Genomic DNA, 24,111 nt, shown 5'->3' on the forward strand with positions numbered 1-24,111 from the left:
AGATCTTGTTTGTTAATTCATTCAATAAATATTTATAGAATGCTGTACTAGGCACTGGATGCTTGGAGAAGAAATATACTTTTTTCTTGGGTGTTTTTTTGTTTGCTTGTAACAAACAGAAATGTTTGTTTACATTTCTGGAATCGTACATAACCCAATTAATATTTTACTTATAAATAACTTCTTGAAAATTCATTTTTTTACAGATATACTTAAAGGCAAGCAAATTCAGAAGTACTCTGCTTTTATGATCTTTATTTTTTTGTACATGTAGCATTTAGTTTTAGCTGTTTTCATGTAGGTTTTCTCTGTGTCCCCCACCCCCAATTTGATTTGACATTTCTTTAAAATAATTTTTTTTATATATAAAACTGGAAAGTTGAAATAAAGTTTAAAAAAGAATGAAGAAGTTCTTTGTCATAAGTTAACCAGAGTCTGGTCAATTTACTGAATTTATTATATTTTTACTGAATAAGTGATGAAATTTCTTGTGTATCTTAGAAATGAGTTAATTAAATCTGAACCTCTTGAGAGTTAGAATATAGGTTCTTTCACATAAAACCATTGTTGATTTATATTAACATTTACTAATGCTCTCTGCTCAGTCTTTTGAGGTTATTATACTGTTTTATACAGGGCTCACTTGTGTTAGACAAAACTTCAAATCCTGAAGTTAATTTTATAATGTGGAAACTTAGTTATAAATAATATTTTAGAAGCTTAGGACAATTGCCCAGAGATATTTTATGATAAATTATAGTAATAATTGCAATGTAGCCCACCAAGTTGTTCTCTCCATGGAGTTCTCCAGGCAAGAATACTGGAGTGGGTAGCCATTCCCTTCTTCAGAGGAATCTTCCTGACCCAGGGATCAAACTCTAGTCTCCAGCATTGCAGGCGGATTCTTTACCACCTGAGCCACCAGGGAAGCCCCAATAATAATAATAATAATAATTGTGTGCAGAAGCTATAAAGGGATTGGTTATTGGGCCTATATTTTGTAGTACTGATAAAAAATAATCTGTGTCATCTTTCCTCTCTACTTCTGCCTGTCCTAGGAGTAGGAGACTAGACTATATGGGATTTTAGGGGCTAGCTAAATGTTTCTTTGTGTATGAACTAGTTAACTTAGAATTTAAAAAATCCATTTTGTATGATGTCATTGTAGATTCCTCTTTCATAGCAGGCAGTCTTTTGACCTACAGGCATAACATTTTCTTCTTATATATGCTTGCTTTTTACTCACGAAGTCAGATTTATTTCTTCTGGATATCTAACATTTCTCCTGTCTGTCTGATTTTAAGGCTCTTATATAAATTTTACATCGATATAACCAAAAGATTTTGTTTTCTCCCCGGACTAGGGCTCCTCTTCTCTTTGCTGTTTTTTATCAACTTTAGCATGTAGCTCATTATGTTTGTAAATGTTACAGGCAAGGAGAAGGGCAAAAGGCTCATGCCAGCTGAGTTCTTTTTTTCAGACAGAAAAAATAGTTTTCCCAGAAGCCTAGGCCTGTCTTCTTTGCTTACCTCTCTTCGAAACTAGAAAGCTGGGACAGACTCTGCATATCCTCCAACCAGTATAACGTGGTCTGGGGAGCAGAACGTTTTTAACTGTACATTTTACTGCTCCAAATGGACTCATGGGTCTACATTAAGGAATGGGGAGAGGGGAAAATATTGGATAGGTTTCTGTAAATTCAGTTACTGTTTTGGCTGTCTTTAGAACAAGTCCATATGAATAGAAAAATACCTGTGCCAAGAAACAGCTATTTATAATACTAGCTTACTGCCTGTATATCTAGACATCTTGTTCTTAAGAATTTGAAATTTCAGAATAAAATTGGCTTCTGCACAGCTATACTTGATTAATTCTTGGTCATGATAGACATAAGTAAAATTTTTAGTATTATAGTAGTAGTGTTTGAAATAAAGATTAAATTATTCTTAGCTTTTGAGTTGGGAAGACTCTGTTTTGGAGAACAGATGCTAATGAAATCCTTTAGCCAGCCCAAGGAGTTTTGAGCCTAATCTAAGAGTGTGTTTTTAAATTTAATAGCACAAAATCAGTTTCTAATCAGGATGGAATAGAAGCAGTATAGAACAGATGTTGGAGAATCATCTTGTTAAACCTGGTACCATTTCTCGGTCTTTGTTTTTTTCCTTGAAGACACGACTTAGTTTCTTTTACTTTAATTTTTTCTATTTAATATCTTTGTTCTGTGTATGCATGTGTCAATTACCAAACAAATCGAAACCATTCAAAAAGCTATGAAGAAGAAAATAAGTATGATCTGTAACTCTGCTGCCCAGAAATAACCAGTTATTATTTTGGTATATTTTGGGGATTTTAAGTGAAAAATTGAACTTGCCAGACCGAGAGGAAAAGACTTGAATCTAGATTGAAGAAAGAACCCTGAGCCCTAGGAATATGAATTTCTTAAAATCTAAGAATAAGTAGAAATTAGAAGCTAGGAGACAATAGCAGTATCTCAATTACTCTGAAAATACTATATAACATTTAGGATAAAATTAAAATTTTTCAAGTGTATAGAGACCAAGTATACCTCCATGGTTTTTTTCTAAGGAAAATAGTCAAGAAATTTCTCTAACCAGATAAAAGTTCAGTAATAGCAGATCTCAAGGTAGGGGAAGATAGTGTAGAAACAGTGATAAATAGTATTGTAATATATACCAGACATAATGGAGTAGAAAGAGCATGAAGAACAAATTATAAATTTGTAATATGTCTTATATAAGGATTTTTTTTTTTCAAACTGGAAATGAAAAGGAAATTATAGAAATGAAAAACCCTAGTGGTTCAGTGGCTAAGACTCCAAGCTCGCAGTGCAGGAGGTGTGGGTTCAGTCCCTGGTTGGGAAATATATTACACATGCTGCAACTGAAAGATCCAGCGTGCCACAAGGAAGATCAAAGATCTGAGTGCCTCAACCAAGACCTGGTATAGCCAAAGAAATAAATATTTTTTAAAATAAGAAAATAAACTCTCAGTTACCACCTACTATTAAATGTAAGATGATTTTCTTTTTCCCCCTGAAAATTGAAAAGAGTTGCCTTACGAAGCCCCTCATATTATGTGATGTTCTTTCAAGTCTGTTGTTTTGAACAACAAAATACTATTTGGGAAAGAAACGTTAACCTAAAAACTTAGCCTGTGCCAGCATCGGGAAACTCATAGAGGTCACCTGCCCGAATTTTCTTTTTAAGAAAGTAATGAAGAACTTCCCTGGTGGTCCGGTGGTTAAGAATCTGCCTGCCAATGCAGGGGAAATGGGTTCGATCCCTGGTCTGGGAAGATTCCACATGCCCTGGGGCAGCTAAGCCCATGCTCCGCAACTACAGAGCCTGTGCTCTATAGTTCATGTGAGGCAGCTACTGAAGCCCGTGTTCTCTAGAGCCCGTGCTCCACAGTGAGAGAAGCCACTGCAGTGAGACGCCTGCGCACCGCAACTAGAGAAAGCCTGCAAGCAACAAGGAAGACCCCATGCAGCCAGAAAGAAAGAAAGTATTGGAGTTTAATACATTTAAAATTACTCTGGAAGTCATAGCCTTATAGTTGTGTTAGATATCTTTATTAACTGGCTTCTTGAATATTTCTTTGAAAGGTAATGGATTAAGTGGTTTGGTTGCAGAAATTATGGATGTCCACTTGTCTTAGGCAGGATGAGAAAGCCCAGAGGTCTTAATTCTTTGCAAATGGTTGATGGTACCTTTGGATAAAATTTCTAGTAACATTATACCAGGCTCAAAAGTGCTAATTTTCAAACAAGTGAAAATGTTTTACTCTGAAAAACTGTTAGGTGATTGAAAAAGTAGTTTAATGATGAAAATAAATCTTTTAAGATGCATGTGAATAGTTTGGTAACATTTCATAAATTGCAAGGAAGAGAAGTTTAAAAAATTTAATTTAGGTTTAAAATATTTTTAACATAAAGATGATTTAAATATTAGAGATTTCAAAATTTTATCATATATATCCCTAAAACTTAATATGTTCAAGTTGGCAGAAAACCTTTTTGGATGGAAGGTGGAGGCTGATGTTGATATGTTCAGGTTGCTTTATACTGGGCATATATGATAGCCTATTTTAAAAGTATGTATTTGGAAAAATGTAGTACTATAAGGAAGTATTATAAAAGTCTCATCTTGGTGAGGGGAATATGAATGGCTGTCATTATTTAATGTTCAAACATTGTCAGTGCTTAGGGAAGGGTATATAATAAATTGATTAATGGAAAAACATGATAGACATTCCAAATTAGAATACTGAGAGTGGAGTGGTAAGAATGATTGAAGACTTGTCCAGGCAAGATATAAGCAAAGAGAACAGAGGACATAGCTAAGTATTGATAAATGAAAAATGGGAAAACCAAATACAAGTGTCATTACAGTACATGTTCAGTTCAGTCGCTCAGTCGTGTCCGACTCTTTGCAACCCCATGAATTGCAGCATGCCAGGTCTCCCTGTCCATCACCAACTCCCGGAGTTCCCTCAGACTCTTGTCCATCGAGTCCGTGATGCTATCCAGCCATCTCATCCTCTGTCGTCCCCTTCTCCTCCTGCCCCCGATCCCTCCCAGCATCAGAGTCTTTTCCAATGAGTCAACTCTTCACATGAGGCAGCCAAAGTACTGGAGTTTCAGCTTTAGCGTCATTCCTTCCAAAGAAATCCCAGAGCTGATCTCCTTCAGAATGGATTGGTTGGATCTCCTTGCAGTCCCAGGGACTCTCAAGAGTCTTCTCCAACACCACAGTTCAAAAGCATCAATTCTTTGGCACTCAGCCTTCTTCACAGTCCAACTCTCACATCCATACATGACCACAGGAAAAAAATGGTCTCAATTCCCCTGTCTAGAGACGGTGACTGCCAAGAAGGTGAAAAAATGAAACCCGGCTATATACTGTTAAAAGAAAATAGCCTCAAACAGTAATATCAACAATAGAAGCAGAATTCGGTATAAAAAGCCCATTAGTTGATTTAAAAGGATGTTGATAATAAAACGCACAGTCCACAAACAAAAAGGTCACAAACGCAGGTATAGCAAGTTAAGATAGCAGCCCTCTATGGCTTGGACAGCAGAGCTTGACGAGCTACTGTCCATGGGGACACAGAGAGTCAGACCTGACTGAGCATGCACACATATAGGCACGTAAGCAGTACACCCTAAAAACACAATTTGATTTTAAAAATATATGTAGAAGTCGAGTATCTCCAAAGTAGGTTAATTCAGAATTCATAGAGGTTATCAGGGTACTAGGTTTTCCCCATCTTTTCACTTCTCTATCTCCAGTGGTTGTAAGAATGCTCCTGTGGTTTGAGGTATCCCATGCAGATTCCACATTGTCCAGCAGAAGAAAGACTGTATTTTATCTGTGATGACAAAAGAGCCTTTCTTGGAAACCACCAAGCTGACCTACCCTTGTGTCTCATTAGGCAGAGCTAGATCATTTGTTTACCTCTGAATCAGTCACTGGCAATCTGAATAGGATCGCTATGTTAGAATTGGCTTAAACTAATGATTTACTCATGAGTCCTACAAGAAAGGAGTCAGTGCCTCACAAAATCAGGGTTCTACCAATAAGCATGAGATGAGGAAAATGCCTTGGTTAGGGAGCCAGCAGTATCTGCCTCCTCTCACAGAGCTTTGCTCCCCCATTTAAAATTAAAACCACACCAGATAAGTATTTCCTAGAAATACACAGTTACCTAAACTGACCCAAGAGAAAAATAGAAATTCTTAATGAAATCTGTAGCAAATTGACTGAATCAGAAATCAGAAAAGTCCAGGACCAGAAGGAAAATTTTAAAAATAATTTTTTAAAAAATGTGGCAAAACTAGAATCCTTGTTCATTGCTAATGAGAATGTAAAATGGAGCAGCTGCTGTGGAATAGTTTGGTGGTTTCTTTAAAAGATGAGCACAAAAAGTACCATATAACCCAGCAGTTTCAGCCCTAGGTATATATATCCCAAAGAATTGAAAACTGGGATGCAAACAGATACCTATATGCTAGTGATCATTGCAGAATGTTTCACACTGGTCAAAACGTAGAAATGACTCAAGTATCCGTCGACAAAAGAACCCTTGAGCAACGTGGGTTTGAACTGTTGAGTGTCCACTTAATACACAGATTTTTTTTTCAGTACATACATAATACAGACTACACTGTCTACTCTTGGTTGAATCCGTGGATACAAAGGCCTGACTGTAAACTTATATGAGGATTTTTTTTTACTGCCCTAAAGAGTCAGTCCCCCAACCTCCACATTGTTCAAGAGTCAGTTGTGGATATACAGCAAAATGTATTCAACCAATTTTGATATATGCTACAATATAGGTGAGTTTTGAAAGTAATATTCTAAGTGAAATATGACAGATACAAAAACACAAATATTGTATGATTTTACTTAAATATCTAGAATAGATAAATTTATAGAAACAAGAAGTAGATTGAGGTTACCAGCAGCTGGGGGATGTACAGAGAGAATGGGAAGCTATTGTATATTATAGAGTGTCTGGGGTGATGAAAATGTTACAGAAATGCAAGATGATTCATAAAAAAATACACTTGGATAAGCGGGAGAGAATTTTTTTTCCCTTCAGGTTTACTCTTAACATACTTTGGTCATGTCTGTCTAAAACTAGTTATCTTGCTCAGTCTTATAGTAAATATATTTATAAACTAGTGGCCTTTGACCAGGGGTTGTGAAGTGAAAGTCGCTCAGTCGTGTCTGACTTTTTGCGACCCTATGGACTGTCCATGGAATTCTCCAGGCTAGACTACTGGAGTGGGTAGCCTTTCCTTTCTCCAGGGATCTTCCCAGCCCAGGGATCGAATCCAGGTCTCCTGCATTGCAGGCAGATTCTTTACCAGCTGAGCCACAAGGGAACTCCAAGAATACCGGAGTGGGTAGCCTTTCCCTTCTCCAGGGGGTCTTCCCGACCCAGGGATCGAACTGGGGTCTTCTGCATTGCAGGTGGATTCTTTATCAACTGAGCTATCAGGGAAGTGGTGTGGCCTTTAGATTTGTATATTTTCCACTTCAAACAATGAGTAACTTAACTAATTAAATGGTTGCTTTTGATAATAGCTGTTGATCAAGTAGCTATGATTTTATGTTGTCATAAAAATAAAATACTATGGGACTGTGGGTATACGGGAAGTCTGTTTATCTTCTCAGTTTTGCTGTGAACCTAAAACGGCTCTAAAAAATGAAATCTGTCTTAAAAAACTATTAAAAGACTGTGCTTAATGGTTATGCCATGTTTGGAGAACCTTGAGAGCCTGTCTTTTCCTTACGCTGAACACTGAGATAGAATTTGATCCTTGGTTGCACCAGAAGTTTCTTGGATCCTACATCCTGCTCATTGTAAGCCCAGATGAACACACAGACCCTGAAGAGTCTACATAAGTTGAATTTGCCCTTTTATTTCAATAGATAATCAGCAGAGACTGGAGGAAATATCCAGCTGTGCTTTTTTTAGCATGAAATACTTATTTGCTACCCCCATCATATGCCAATTACTAATTTTCAGAAACTTACTTTTAGGGAGAATACCTACAGTGAAGTTTGCTGGAAATGCAGTTACTAGTGTTGTAGAAATGATTGGTGAGCATGTTTCGTTCTCTAAATTTAATTTTTTTTTCTCATTCAGCCATTTGGATAACTATCAAATCTGTATTTTCTTATTCCAGTCCTTTTTTCTCAAGGATTTTTTTTTCCCCTCCTGGACTGTTGTAATTTCTTCTGTCTGGGTTGCCTTACCTCCAGTCTTGGCTTTACTGTAATCCATTCTGCACAGTATAACCACAGCTGTCTTTCTAAAATTTTACTGTTTAATATGGTAACCATTAGCCACCTGTGACTATTTAACATTGAGAATTAAAAGTCAGTCCTTAGTTACACTGGGCATATTTCAGATACTTATTAGCCTCTTGTGGCTACTAAATTGAGTAGAACAGATATGGAACATTTCAGTTGGGTTTATTAGACTGTGTTGTCCTACAACAGAAATCATCTCACTCACTTTTGCAGCCAGAATGCCTTACTGTGTCAGATTAGACCCTATGAAAATCTTTGTTTTCTCTACTGTGGACTTCCCCTGATAGCCCACTTGATAAAGAATCCGCCTGCGATGCAGGAGGCCCTGGCTCGATTGCTGGATCAGGGAGATCTGCTGGAGGAGGGATAGGCTCCCCACTCCAGTGTTCTCAGGCTTCCCTTGTGGCTCAGCTGGTAAAGAATCTGCCTGCAATGCACGAGACCTGGGCTGGGAATATCCCCTGGAGAAGGGAAAGGCTTACCCACTCTAGTATTCTGGCCTAGAGAATTCCATGGTCGCAAAGAATCAGACAGGACTGAGCAACTCTCACTTTCACTTTCCTCTACTTTATCTCTCTTCACATGATCCATTATTCATGATATTCCAGGCATGTTGGCTTTCTTACTGTTCTTTGTTTATGGCTTTCTTACTATTCTTTATGACAGAATTATTTTCCCTTTCTTAGGGCCTTTGCACTTGTTTGGAACATGTTTCCCAAGATCTGCACATGATTACCTCTTACATTTAAGTGTCAGCTCAGATGTTATTTCTACAGACGGAAGAGAATTCTTCTGTCTGCTCTAAGCCCCTCCTTTAAGAAGGTTTTGATCATATAACCCTATTTTTTTTATTATCCTCATAGCATTTATCTTTAAATGTCTTACTTATTGATGTCTGTCTGCCTACCTTAATACACCATTCCCCAATAGAATGAAGTTCTTTCCCTTCCAGTTTTCCTGAGATGTAACTGATATACAGTACTGTATACATTCAAGATGGTGTGCAACACCGTGGTTTGACTTAGATACATTGTGAAGTGATTATCACAAGTTTAAGGAGCATCTGTTACCTCATGTAGGTTCAGTATTAAAGAAATACAAAAGATTTTTCCTTGTGATGAAAATTCTTGGGATTGACACTTAACAACTTGTATATGTTTAACACACTGTAATGTTCTTTTATCATTAAATTAACAGCCCTCATACTTATCTTATGACTGGAAATGTGTAACTTTTGTCTGCCTTCGTCCACTTCCTCTCCTCCTACCTCCCACCTTTGCTAATCGCAAATCTGATCTCTTTTTCCATGGGTTTGTTTTTAACGTATAATTGATCCACAATACTCTTTTTAGTTCCTGTTACACGACATAGTGATTCAATATTTATGTATAACTCAAAATGATCACCAGATAAGCCTAGTTATAATGTGTCACCATACAGAGATTTTACAAACTTATTGACAGTATTCTCCATATTGTACATGATGTACCTGTGACTCTTGCAGCAAGAAGTTTGTACCTCTTAACCTCCTTCACGTGTTTCTTTCTGTACTCATTCCCCTCTGGCAACCACCTGTTCATTCTCTGTGTCTGTAGCTCTGTTTCTGTTTGTAATGTTTATTTGTTTTTTAGATTACAAGTATAAATGAAGTCATTCAGTATTTGTCTTTCACTCTGATTCATTTCACTTAACATAGTAACCTCTAGGTCCATCCATGTCATTGTAGATGGCAGGGTTTCATTCCTTTATTACTGTGTGTATATACCGCATCTTCTTTATCCATTCATCTATTGGTGGACACTTAGGTAGCACCCATATTTTGTCTGTTGTAAATAATGCTGCAGTGAGCATAGGGGTGCATACCTCTTTTCTAATTAATGTGTTTGTTTGGATAAATATCCAGGAACTTCTGTCCATTTTTTAATCAGGTTCTTTGTTTTGGTGATGTTGTGTGGATTCTTTGTATATTTTGGATATTAACCCCCTATCAGATACATTGTTTGCAAGTATCTTCTCCAATTCAGTAGGTGACCTGAATTGGTTTTTTGATAGATTTCCTTGCTGTGCAAAAGCTTTTTAGTTTGATGTGTTTCCATGTATTTACTTGTGTTCTTGTTTCCCTTGCCTGAGGAGACATATTAACAAAAAAAAAATTAGGAAGATTGATGTTAGAGAGCTTACTGCCTGTGTTTTCTTCTAGAAGTTTTATGGTTTCAGGGCTTACACTCATGCCTTTCATCTGTTTTGAATTTAGTTTTGTGCATAGTGTGAGCAGGTAGTCCACTTTGATTCTTTTGTGTGTTGCTGCCCAATTTTCTCAACACCATTTTTTGAAGAGGCTGTCTTCCCCGTTCTGTAGTGCCTGCAGAGTTAGAATGAAGCTCCTGATGGTCATAGATTCTTTCTCTCTTTACTAGATTTCACTTTTTTTTTTCATTGTGGCAGGGATCATTGCAAACTCTGGGTTATTAAATCAGCAATTTGTCAAATGACAGTGTCTCTTTATTTTGTATTACTTTAGCATGAAAAGTCTGTATAATTTTTTTCTACTTTTATATTTCTGGTTTAAAGTATAAATCTAATCCACTCACCTGATAATTACATATATTTTTTCTTCAAGTTGAAATCGGGGGCTTCCCTGGTGATCATTGGGTAAGACTCCATCCTCCTAGTGCAGGAGGCCCAGGTTCGGTCCCTGGTCAGGGTACTGGATCCTGCACACCACAGCTAAGAAAAAAAAAAAAAAATCCTGCACACCACAAGTAAACATCCCACATACTGCAGCTCAGACCTGTTCAGCCAAGTAAATACTAAGATAAATAAATGGGGAAAAAAAAGAAATTCGGTATCATGAAAGATACTTCATTCAGAATGTTTGATTAACCTTGTTGCTGTTGTTCAGTTGCTTAGTCATCACTGTCTCTTTGCGACCCCATGAACTGCAGCAGGTCAGGCCTCCCTGTCCTTCACTATCTCCCGGAGTTTGCTCAGACTCATACCATTGGGACATTGATGCTTTCTAACCATCTCATCCTCTGCCACCCCTTTCTCCTCTTGCTCTCAGTCTTCCCCCATATCAGGGTCTTATTTGACTCTTGGTATCAGGTGGCCAAAGTAATGGAGCTTCAGCTTTAGCATCAGTCCTAACAATGAGTATTCAGGGTTGATTTCCTTTAGGATTGACTCGTTTAATTTCCTTGCAGTCTAAAGGACTCTCAAGAGTCTTCTCCACCATCACAGTTTAAAAGCGTCAGTTCTTTGGCACTCAACTTTCTTTATGGTCCAAGTCCCACATCCATACACGACTACTGGAAAAAACCGTAGCTTTGACTGTACATACAGACCTTTGTCAGCAAAGTGATGTCTCTGCTTTTTGATACACTCTCTAGGTTTATCATAGCTTTTCTTCCAAGGAGCAAGCATCTGTTAATTTTGTGGCTATAGTCACAGTGATTTTGGAGCACAAGAAAATAAAATCTGTTGCTATTTCCGCTTGTCCCCATCTATTTGCCACGAAGTGATGGGACTGAATGCCATGATTTAGTTTTTTGAATGTTGAGTTTTAAAGCCAGCTGCTTTAACCCTCATCAAGAGGCTGTTTAGTTCCTCTTTATTTTCTGCCGTTAGAGTGATACACTGTGTTGTTTTATATAAGGCTTTCAGTCTTTCTAAAATCAGTTAATTGTATGGTGAGTGTTGGAAGGATGCACATTGTGTAGTGTTCCACCTTATTGAATAATCCTGATGATTTAGAATTACTCTTTTCATTTTTGGCTGCGCTGGGTCTAGCTTGTGACATGTCAGATCTTTCTTTGCAGCATATGGGATCTAGTTCCCTCACCAGGCGTCAGACCTGGGCCCCTGCATTGGGAGCACACACAGTCTTAACCACTGGACTACCAGGAAAGTCCCCCAGAGTACTCTCTTAGAATAGATTGGTGATTGCCTAGGGGGAGGGAGAGGGATGAATTGGGAGTTTGGGATTGGCAGATGCAAACTGGTATATATAGACTGGATAAACAACAGGTCTTATTGTATGGCATAGGGAATTATGTTAATACAATATAGTAAATCAACTATAATTCACTTTCTAAAAATAATAAAATTATTCTCTTTTTTTCCTGACTATACAACAGAAAGCTAGAGATCAGAAGATTGTTACTGTCTTTCTCATCTTGGGTCATTGATCTGTTAGTATTTTTGGAATAGATATAAAAGAAGTATCTGGGTTTCATTTAATACTCGTGAAGAATGCTTCCTAACCTCTCCATACTTGGTTTTCTTTTCCTTTTTTTTTAATACTTGGTTTTCATTCATTTATTTATTTTCCACTTGGTTTTCTTTTAAATGATGTTTATACCTTGTTCCCTCTCAGAGCTGAGCATTTTCATAAAATTATATTGGCATGATATATGGATGTAATGTTTTAGCCAACATCATAATAGATTCTTAAATATATGTCAAGTCCTCACAGTGTTCTGTCTCTTATATGGTCTGTACAGATGTATAGCTTGTTGCTTTCTTGACCTCAGTCTGAGCTAAAGCATTTTACTACTCTTACATATCACTAGATAATCAGCCTGATTTTGCAGATACTTGTGTGTAAAAAATTCTCTATTTTTCCATCATAGAGGATAAAGGTTATGAAAGAAAGAACTGGCAGTACCATCTTTTTCAGTAAACTTGTCTTTCTAGAAAGATAATTGAATTAAGCATTTTGTCTTCATTATTTTCCAAATCTCTTATAATAAAACTGTATTACTTTGGGATTTGGAACAAAGAGAGTTAAGTAATACATGTAGTACATGATGAGTGCACAAAGTATACAAAATATTTAGAGAGGATAAGGAATCAACGTTGGATCAGATTAATCGTCAGTAGCTTTCTGGGATGAACATACGCTTCTTTCTGTGTATTAGTCGGTCCCCGCTGGAGCCGGACAGTTGTTTTCCAGTACTGCCTCGTTTCTTCTGTCTGGTGACCTTAACTCGTTTGGGTGCTACATAGCCATCTATAAGAGATTACCAAGTCTCCCATACAGAAGATCGCTATCAGAAATAGGCTCATGTTATTTGTGTAATTGCAGATTGCTTCATGTGCGAAATGGAAACTGCAAATACCATTTGGGTGAAGAAACGTTTAAGTTAGCTCAGACATATATGGATAAACTCTCAAAACATGGCCAGCAGGCAAACAAAGCTGCACTCTATGGAGAACTCTGTGCACTCCTATTTGCAAAAAGTCACTATGATGAGGTGAGTGTTTTGAAGTATATTTCATTATAACCAGTAAGTAACTGTTAAACTGAAAATAAGTCATATAATCTGATATTTGTCTTAATCTCATTTTCACATACTGGGTTTACATAAAGCAATATACATTTGTAATGGAATATTTTGAATAGGCAAAAGGAGTATTCTGTGAGATGGATTTTAAACATACATGTGTAAAATTTTACATTTGTTTTTAATTTGACTAAATGTACTTCTGCCTAAATTATTTTGACAGCATGCTCTGTTAAATGAACCTTTAGTGGGTGCTTTATTATTGGTTGTATAGCACCTCATGTGAAGAGTTGACTCATTGGAAAAGACTCTGATGCTGGGAGGGATTGGGGGCAGGAGGAGAAGGGGACGACAGAGAATGAGATGGCTGGATGGCATCACTAACTCGATGGACGTGAGTCTGAGTAAACTCCTAGAGCTGGTGATGGACGGGGAGGCCTGGCGTGCTGCAATTCATGGGGTTGCAGAGTCGGACATGACTGAGCAACTGAACTGAACTGAGCTCTGGGTGAACTCTCATAACTTGAAGGCATTCATTTCATTGGGAACCTAGATTTTATTTATACTTTAATTGCATTGTTTTGCTTCTATCTCTGAGTTATCAGAAAGTAGTAGCCTCCATTTTGGCTTTATAATATTAAATTAAGGCTTTGGTGCTAATGAATACATAGTTGAAAAGTGAGCTGTGTGGGCTTAACTCTTTTACAAGGTTACTTTATTTATAGAAGAATATCGTAATTATTTTGCACTGTCAGATAGCTGTCCTTTAGCTTTAATATTTTAAAATTGCCCTAATGTCAGTTTTTTCCCTGCAATGTAAATATATATGTATATATTCCACATTTAAAGGAAAGTTACCATTAGAAGTAAAATTAGAGATTCTATTTTTTTTATTCTAATTAGAGAATAATTGTAAAGTGATGTTTACAACCCCAAAGCTAGGATCATCCTGCTTTTAATATTTATCAGAGAAGGCATTATCAAAGAATGCTCTTGTTGAAGTGCGTGGTGAGAGTTTGCAGGTTTTTTTAAGAAACTGCCAGATTGTCTCTACCAGCGTACGTTCCCACCAGGAAGGAGTGAGAGCTCCTGTTACTCCATACCCTTGCCAGCATTGGGTGTTGTCAGTGTTACAGATTTTGGCTGTTCCAAAGAGGCATGCCTCATTGTTTACATTAACTATTTTTCAAAGCTTAATATTTCAAAGATGAGTAAGTTCTGAGGATATAATTATAGCATGCTGACTGTAGTTAATACTATATGTATATTTGACGTTTGCTAAGAATAGCTCTTAAATGTGTTCATCACACACAAAAAAAGAACACTGAGGTGATGCGTGTGTTAATTAGATTGATTGTGATACTCATTTCACAGTGTATATGTATATCAAATCTTGTACACCTTAAATATATACAAGTTTTATTTGTCAATTATACTTCAGTAAAGTTGGGGGGAAAACTTTATTTTTAGTCATCAAGCTTATTTATTAAAATATAAAATCCGAATCAGCATGCCTGCATTTTCTCAGAAGGTTTCTATATTTTTTTCTGGTTCTTTTCGGTGCTGAATTCTTCTGTCTGCTGAATTGGTTCTATCGATGACTTGTTTTGCTGCCCCTTTATGCAGTAACTGTTCCAAAGCTTATCAGTCTAGATATAGAATTTGGCCCCTTTCTGTTGTTTTACACACCAAAAACAAAGAACCCCATTCACAAAAGGCCTTTGTGTGGACAGCCTTTATGGAAATGAGAATGAAGTATACAGCAATGGTATTTGCCTACCTTTAAAAGTTCTTTTGGGAATTCCTGGCGGTCTTTTGGGAATTCCCTGGTGGTTAGAACTTTGGCATTTCCACTGCAGAGGACCCAAACTCAGTCCCTGGTGGGGGAGCTACGATCCTGCAAGCCATGAGACATGGCTAAGTTCTTTAGGTGCCCCACCACGACCATCTTTTTATCTCTCCACATATGTCCTCCTCATCTTGGCTGTCTCTGATTGCTCTTTCATTCTTTCTTTTCATCTCTGTTTCTCATACTCCCCTGCATCCTTCTTTCTCTTCTGTAAAGTGAATCATGTCTTGCCATTTTTTACTCCTGTACTCAGCTCTAGGCCCATCTTCTTCTATCCAGACTCACCAGTGTATTCAGTGGAACAGAAATACCTTTTATTCACCAGTTTCCACTTAATTTACCAGCAGTTACTGTTTAAGTGATAGTTATTTTCTTTCTGAACATTTGAATTGGGAGGGGTATTATACTGGAGAAGGAAATGGCAACCCACCCCAGTATTCTTGCCTGGAAAATACCATAAACAGAGGAACCTAATGGGCTACAATCCATGGGGCTGCAAAAGAATCAGACACGACTTAGCAACTAAATGGCAACCAACAGCAACATACTATATTTTATTCATGATCTTTGGAATTCACTGCACATTCATGAGGAACATTTAAGTCTAGAGATATTTCTTGTGTAATTTTGATAGTTTATAAATTTGTCATTGATACCTACAGAAAAGTACACAAATCTTGAGGATATAGTTTGATGAATTATCACCATATTCTCCTCTTAGTCCATATAGTCTAGGAAATACCAAGATAATATCAACCTCCAAACAGCACTGACTTGGAATAATACCAGTTGATTTCTTGCTCATGTTGTTTCCTGTTTTGGTCTCTCTGTGGCTCTGCTTCACATCATATCTACACGTTGATCAAAACCCGCATGTTGTGGAGCAGCCTCTATCTAGAACATTACCAGCACTGGAGCAAAGGCAAAAGCAGTATGGGGAAGGAATTACTGGTTCTTGAAGCTTTCTCCTAGAAATGGCACATTTCACATCAACGCTGCTTATATTTTAATTAATATTTTGGCTAAAGGAAATTTTTAATGTGAAAAGGAAGTTTTATCTTTCCTCAAGGAGGGACAGTAAATATTTTAAAAGCAATATTACAGTTTACCACAGATTTTACGCTCTTACTGGGGCAAAATTAGCTTATTTAGTATCTTACAAACCAGGTTTTTTTTAACCCAAATCATTTTTGCTTATTTTTTCCTGTTTCATTTTTGCATCAAAATTGCTTCTGAATAGTTAGCATCTTTTAGGTGGAATGGAAGAGGTGGAAGCTTATAGAAGAAAACAAATGTTTACTTTCTAATTTTCAGGTGGTTTTCCCCACATTTTTATGATCTTTTTGTAATACTTTTTGTTTCCTTGAAGCAGTTCTTACTATCCAGAGTAATTTTGCTTCCCCACCCTCTACCCTACTAAGCACTAGGAGATGAACAACATTTTATTTTTGTTCCCTACTGGATACCTAGGTCCTAGCACATTGTGTGATACTGTCTCAAAGAGGTGTTGTGTTGGTTAACTGTATTACTGCACATAAAATGCTTAGAAGAATAGCACAAACTGAGCACTCAACTATACAAGCGATTATAGTATAACAGTATAGCAAAGAAGTGCCACAGTAGGGGGAGGAAAGTACAGGAAACCTTGTCCAGGGCCGAAACCTGAAGGACAGCCTAGGTGGTTTAGGGGGTTGCGGGAAGGAGGGGAATGTATTGTAAGGCAGAGGAAATGGTCTGTGCCGAGGCTCTGGGACAGAGAGAACATGCTTCTGATGTCCTGAATATGTGTCACATATCCAAAGAAAACGTAACAAGCATACTTCTAAGAAAACTCGGCCTCTGAGAGGAAGTTTTAAGTGTGCATATTGTGTGTGTCTTCTCACTCAGGCGCCTGAGAGCTTGCAGGGAGTCGTAAGCGTCTCACTGAACGCTATCACAGGTCTTGCTCTTCTGTGAATTTTTCAGGCGTACAGATGGTGCATTGAGGCAATGAAGGAGATCACAGCAGGCTTGCCAGTCAGAGTCGTGGTGGACGTTTTAAGACAAGCTTCCAAGGTAAATATCACGTTAGAATTATTAAATGGATTATAGAGTTTAATAAGCTTCAAATTTGTGTTAGTTAACATACTGTTTGGGGGCTTTCCTAGTGGCTCTGCCTGCCAATGCAGGAGACACAGATTCAATCCCTGATCTGGGAAGATCTTTCGAAGAAAGAAATGGCAGCTCACTCCAGTATTCTTGCCTGGAGAATCCCAGGGACAGAGGAGCCTGGTGGGCTGTAGTCCATGGGGTCGCAAAGAATCAGACACAACTGAGTGACTGAACAGCAGCAACCACCACCTGCTGTTTAAAAAATTAAGTGTTGCATACTCATGGATACCAACGTCTATTTTCTAAATTTTTTCCGCTCAGTTTCAGGAATCTGGCTGCTTCTTTAACCTTTACAGCAACCCGAATTCCTTATGCCATGATGTATGGGCTTTGGTCACTTTTCTCCTAAAGGATAGCCTAGTATTAAATCTTTCAGTCACAGTATTGCAGTCTCACAGTGTGATAGCTTTCTGTTCTTGACCTGATGGGAAGTACTTACTTGATGTTTCTTCTTACTGGGTAAAAAAGGCAGAATGAATTAAGTCTTTGAAATCATTTAGTAATATTTTTAAATTGCTTTAGTAAACTGAAGCTTTAAAGCATTGATATAATTTTCAGATATAGTATTTCCCAGAGCTTTTCAATTTTGAATATTCCACTTTGGCTGGTTTTACTTAGGGAAATTTCATTTAGAAGAATTTTTCTAAAATGACAGAAGAGTCTAAGATTTCTGTAAAGTAAGTCATTTTAGAGCAAGTAAATAGCATAAATATTCAGGTAATCATTAGAGCTAAAAAACATTGAATATACGTTTAGTATAAAGACAGCTTAATTTATGTGCAAGATTTATAATTCTGTATTTAAATGATACTTAGAGAGTTAAAGTCTACTGACTTTCCCATGAATCAGAACATTTTAAGAAGTAATAGGAATACTTGGAATTCTGTACATTTAAAGATTATTAGATGGAAAACTTCCAAATAGTTTTAAGCCACTGGGATATAAATAAGTACTTTAGGAAATAATGGTGAACTCTGTCTCCCCACCCCACCTCCCACTATTTTATTTTATTTATTTATTTTTAGATGTAAATAACATATTTAATTTTTTAATAGAATTGAAAGCAGGTTTGTCCCCCAACAATCTAGATGGAAAATGCCCTTTCCCATGAAGTTTTCTAAGTATAGATAAATACGCTCACCAAAAAGCATCTCTTTGAAGTACTGCTAACTTCATTAATGTCTCTGTGCCTCAGTTTCGTTCTCTTTAAAGTGGGAATTTTGAAGAGACCTTGCTTGTTGATTTTTTCCTTTCGGTTAAATGAAGCAGAGCATGTAAAACACCCAGCACATTGCTTAGTAGAGCTAAGTAATGTATTTCATTTAGGTTTTCTTTTTCCCTATACTACAAAGCTAGTCATCAAGACAGTATGGTACTGGCACAAAGATAGAAATATAGATCAGTGGAACAAAATAGAAAGCCCAGTGATAAATCCACACACCTATGGACACCTTATCTTTGACAAAGGAGGCAAGAATATGCAATGGAGAAAGGACAATCTCTTTAACAAGTGGTGCTGGGAAAACTGGTTAACCACTTGTAAAAGAATGAAACTAGAACACTTTCTAATACCATACACAAAAATAAACTCAACGTGGATTAAAGATCTAAATGTAAGATCAGAAAGTATAGAGCTCCTAGAGGAAAACAGGCAAAACACTCTCTGATGTAAATCATAGCAGGATCCTCTATGACCCACCTCCCAGAGTAATGGAAATAAAACCAAAAATAAACAAATGGGACCTAATTAAACTTAAAAAGATTTTGCACAACAAAGGAAACTATAAGCAAGGTGAAAAGACAGCCTTCAGAATGGGAGAAAATAATAACAAATGAAGCAATAGACAAAGAATTAATCTCAAAAATATATAAGCAACCCCCCCCACTATTTTAATAACATGTAAGAATGGGAATATATGATCTTTTTAAGATAACTTTGTTATAACAGTTTAGTTCTGGGCATGACGGAAAATTTTAAGTTTTATAATTACCCAGGATATGTACACATCTGTTTATAATGGAATTTTCACATACTTGGAAGGAAAGAAATTACAAATAGATCCATTCTATTTATATTTAAAGATTTTTTTCTTTTTAACCATTGTAGTTTGAATATATAAATCGTATTTGTTTTAACACATTCATTAACTGTTTGTGAGTTATTTAACAATTTTTCGTTTCATCTTTAGGCTTGTGTTGTAAAACGTGAATTTAAGAAAGCAGAGCAGTTAATTAAACATGCAGTGTATTTGGCACGGTACGTGGTTGTTATTAAAAATACCATTTAAAATTGTCTCTCTCTACTTTATATCCTAATGGTTTTGTATCTTTTTATAGGGATCATTTTGGATCCAAACACCCAAAATATTCTGATACACTGCTAGATTATGGGTTCTACTTACTCAATGTAGATAATATCTGTCAGTCTGTTGCAATTTATCAGGTATGTTAATGGTTACACTTTTTCTTTCAACCTAAATTAACTTGCTGACCTATAATTCGTTTATGGTGTATAAACTACTCTCTAAAAATAACTTTTTCAGAGCCCTTTCTCATATATGGCACACCATTAGTTTACTAAATAATAACAGAAGTAAAACTTAACTTCTTTAGGAATTAAAGAAGTAAAACTTCTTAAGACGTACTGTTTTAGGAATTAAAGAGACTCATCTAGGGAAAAAGTTTGGAGTTGTGGGTCAGTATTTAGGAGTAGTTTTCAGTTTTTTCATTTACCCAGATGATGTCTTTGTTGTTACTTTAGCACAAATCATTATAGCTGCCTTTGTAGTAGCAAGAAGGGTAGATAACAGTTATTTTAGGCCTTAGTCAATCTTAGGTACATGATTTGTTACGCCATCACTCTGGACAAGGTATCCCTGATTTCACAGTTATTTCTGAAGAGGATATAGAGAAAAAACACTAATGTAATTCCTAAGACATGTGTATGACTTTTATTAGTAAGCCATTGCCTTTTAGTTCAGACTTACTTTTCAGAAAATCAAGCCGTGAGTGACTTTTATGTTCTGTTGTGATCTAAATTTGGAGAAGGAAATGGCAACCCACTCCAATATTCTTGCCTGGAGAATCCCATGGGCAGAGGAGCCTAGCAGGCCATGGTCCGTGGGGTCGCAGAGAGTCGGACACGACTGAAGCCACTAAGCATACACGTGATCTAACTACAGCAGAGCTTTTTTCCGAAACTGATGGGGTTGAGTATATAAAATATATATTTAAGTCACTAGACTGCTTAATTTAACTAGGTAGTGTTTTCTAAGGATTCACAGTATTATCAGTTATTTTCTTGACTCTTTCAGGCCGCCCTTGACATTCGGCAGTCAGTGTTTGGTGGCAAAAATATTCACGTAGCAACAGCTCATGAAGACTTGGCTTATTCTTCTTATGTTCACCAGTATAGCTCTGGGAAATTTGACAATGCACTGTAAGTTCTACTTTCCTTTTCATGAGGAATTAAATGCTATTGCTAGTTTGTTTGGTATAGCTTTTTCCCTAACATAGTACTATTTAACGTATAAATTAATGGATTAAGGTTGTCCTCCTAGAACATTAACAAGATCCCTAAAATGTTCTTGAAGTCATTTAAAATCATCCCAATTTATAAGCCATTCATTTAGATCTTACGTGGTTTGACATTGAGACTTTTATATCATCATATAAAATGTCTTTTTTTTTAAGTATCTGCTTCCGTAATCTTTCCTTGACTAATACAGTAGTGTACAGACTTGATCATAACATGCGGAAATACTGGATGATATTGACAGTCATCTTTTTAATGCATAACTAAGCCTGTAAGAGAGAGGGAGGAAATCCCCAAGGGCCAGTAATGCACTAAAACCCAAAAAGGGTAGGCATGAACTATGGTGTAACTCTTCTGGGGTGAGAAGGCCTAGAAGGCCTTAGAAGTTTCTGTGACCTTGGTTGAATACCAGTCCTGGTTTTAAGAGATAAGGCATTTAGCCCACAGGAGGCTGTGACTTAAAGCCAAGATGAAAGCTACACCCTCAGGGAAAGGGTAGACCAGGGGAGAAACTGCCCACTGGCAAGAGAGGTGACATGGAAGTTTGTCCATCTTAGGCTGGGCTCTCAGTTGAACAAAACGAGCCTCATGGGGGAATTTATAGGCTATAGACTTCTCCCTTGTATTTGGGCATCATGCATACAGGAAACCCCAAACTGAGGAAAACATTAAGAAGTACTTTGAGACTGCTGATTTCTTTTAGGATGCTTTTAAGGAGAAAATACAAAGCTCTTGGTAATAATTAACCTTCAGTCCAAGCCATACAGACTTCGCATAGACCTAACTCTACCTAAGATGAACTCACCATAAAAAATGGTTTTAAATAAGGGAACGTTTTCTCTGTGAGTCAGAAGACATGATGAACAAGATTAGAACACTAAAAATATCAGTTAACAGAATGTTTTGGTTGATGCTATGAAGTAAGGATTCTTAGATGACTAAGGGTATAAATGGGTTGGCAAACTATGGTCTGAAGGCAAAATAAAGGTTTATTGGAACCTGGCAGTGCCCATGCACTCATGTTTTGTCTGTAGTTGCTTTTATGCTACAACAGCAGAATTGAATAGTTGGGACAGAGTGTGTACCACATAATCTTGAGATGTTTACTGTATGGCCCTATAGAGGGAAACTTAAGGGAAGAAGGCAGATATAAAAATAAACTGAGGGAACTGTATGTATATCTGAGTCACTTTGCAGTATACCTAAAGCTTATACAACACTGTAAATCAAGTATACTTCAATAAGACAAATAAATGGGACTTCCCGGTGGTTCAGTGTTAAGACTCTACACTTGCACCACAGGGAGCATGAGTTATTTCTGGTTGGGGAACTGATATCCTACCTGCCGCACGGAGCAGCCAGAAACAAACAGTAACATAAAATGATTGAGACATGCTGCAGCTTGAATGAATCTTTAAAACAATGTGCTAAGTGAAAGAAGACCACACCACATTTATATAATTTCATTTGTATGAAATGTCTAGACTAGGCAAACGTGTAGAAACAGAAAGTAAATTGGTGGTTCCCTAGAGTTGGGGGAGTTGGAGGAAAATGAAGTGACTGCTGATGGGCACAAGGTTTCTTTTGGAGGGGATGAAAATATTCTGAAATTAATAGTGATAGGTGCATAACTCTGAAATATGCCCCAAACCTCCTATTGTGCACTTTAAATTGTGGTGGTGTGAATTATGTTAATAAACACTTATTATGAAAACAAATTATAATAGCTAGAATTGGAAAATAGTCATTGACATTAAAACCCAGTAGACAAATTAAATAGCAGAGTAGATACAACCAAAGAGACAGCAATTTGGAAGATAGATCTGAGAAAATTGATGATCGCTGCATTTCAGTTCAGTAGCTCAGTTGTGTCCAACTCTTTGCGACCCCATGAACTGCAGCATGCCAGGCGTCCCTGTCCATCATCAACTCCTGGAGTTTACTCAAACTCCTGTCCATCGAGTTGGTGATGTCATCCAATCATCTTATCCTCTGTTGTCCCCTTCTCCTCCTGCCTTCAATCTTTCCCAGCATCAGGGTCTTTTAATGAGTCAGTTCTCCACATCAGGTGGCCAAAGTATTGGAGTTTCAGCTTCAGCATCAGGCCTTCCAATGAATATTCAGGACTGATGTCCTTGAGGATTGACTGGTTTGATCTCCTCTCAGTCCAAGAAGGATGGGAATAGGTGTGGAGTTGTTTGAAAAGGAACTGGCAGATAAAATAGACAAATAACTTGCCTTCTGTTTGACAGGATGAGCCATGAAACAATAATCAAACATGTCAGATAAGAATACATGCTGTGAAGAAGAATAAAATAAGCTGAGTTTAGAGAGTGATGGTAGATTTTTTTTTAGGGTCTTGTCTATAGGCTGGTCTGGAAAGACTTCAGTGAGGGTAAACCATATGGATATTCAGGGAACAACCATTCCAGAGAGACAATAAAACAAATGCAAGAATTCTGGGCTAGAACTGCTTTACATGTTCAGAAAACTGCAGTTCCTGTGTGGCTAGAAGGGAAAGAGGGAATTATTTCTGAGACTGGTAGGAGGTGTGGTCAGAGAGGTAGCCCAGTGAAAGATCATGTTGTATTAAGCCTTGTAGGCTGTGATAGTTGGTTATGAGGGAGATAGATGGGAATCCACTGGATGTTTAAAAGTTCATTTAATTATCCTTCAAATAAAAATAAATTAAGGAGCGGGGAGAACTCAGTATACAAAAGATTGGAACGTTAAAGCAAAAAACTAGTTCTTTACCACAGCTAGTTTTAGAAATTCTACCAGTATTATTGTTATAAATTACGGGGATTTTTAATGCCTAAATTATTTGTAACATAAATGCCAGAATTTATCTTCTGTATTGCAGGTTTCATGCAGAAAGAGCTATTGGTATCATTACCCACATCCTACCTGAAGATCATCTTCTTTTGGCTTCTTCAAAGAGGGTGAAAGGTACCCTTTGTAATTAGTCTCCTATAGATAGATAGATAGATGTATTTTAAGATTTCTTTAGCTGTCAATTATAATAGATGTCTACTCTTTGACATTTTAAAATTGATGGTATATGGTATAAAATAGGAATATTTGTTTATTTCCTCAGAATTAGACTATATATTGCTAAAACAACCAATCACTGATTTAACATATTTGCCCACATCTCTTAAGAATTTCCAGTGGTTCATAATGAAAAGTTGTTTGCCTCTCTCATACAGCACTGTTCATAGGCTAGAACACCGTTCTTTCCTCCTTCCTTGCACTTGCCTCTTCCTCCTTTTCCTCTTTCCTTTCATTCATTCATTCCTTCCTTTTGAGGGGAGGATTGAAGAATCACAGTGACACTGCAGATGTGTTTTCACGCACCTTCACCTTTATTGTGCAAGATTCTGAAACTCAGTTCCGTATCAGGTTACCTTTAGTGTTGTAAGGCTCTTACCACATACCACTTTCTTC

The 24,111-nt window shown here is 37.1% G+C and overlaps 1 protein-coding gene across 1 annotated transcript in view; it reads left to right on the forward strand.

Moving 5' to 3' along the window:
* Positions 1–24,111, forward strand: part of APPBP2 (amyloid beta precursor protein binding protein 2) — a 60,148-nt gene that overhangs the window by 25,675 nt on the left and 10,362 nt on the right. Inside the window, exons 5-10 of the mRNA XM_013971826.2 lie at positions 12,931–13,099; positions 16,944–17,033; positions 19,319–19,386; positions 19,467–19,572; positions 20,444–20,568; positions 23,528–23,613. Coding sequence (XP_013827280.1) covers positions 12,931–13,099; positions 16,944–17,033; positions 19,319–19,386; positions 19,467–19,572; positions 20,444–20,568; positions 23,528–23,613 — 644 coding nt within the window. The remainder of the gene's footprint in view (positions 1–12,930; positions 13,100–16,943; positions 17,034–19,318; positions 19,387–19,466; positions 19,573–20,443; positions 20,569–23,527; positions 23,614–24,111) is intronic.

The sequence above is a fragment of the Capra hircus genome, chromosome 19, assembly GCF_001704415.2.
Source record: "Capra hircus breed San Clemente chromosome 19, ASM170441v1, whole genome shotgun sequence".
In the NCBI taxonomy this organism is placed as follows: Eukaryota; Metazoa; Chordata; class Mammalia; order Artiodactyla; family Bovidae; genus Capra; species Capra hircus.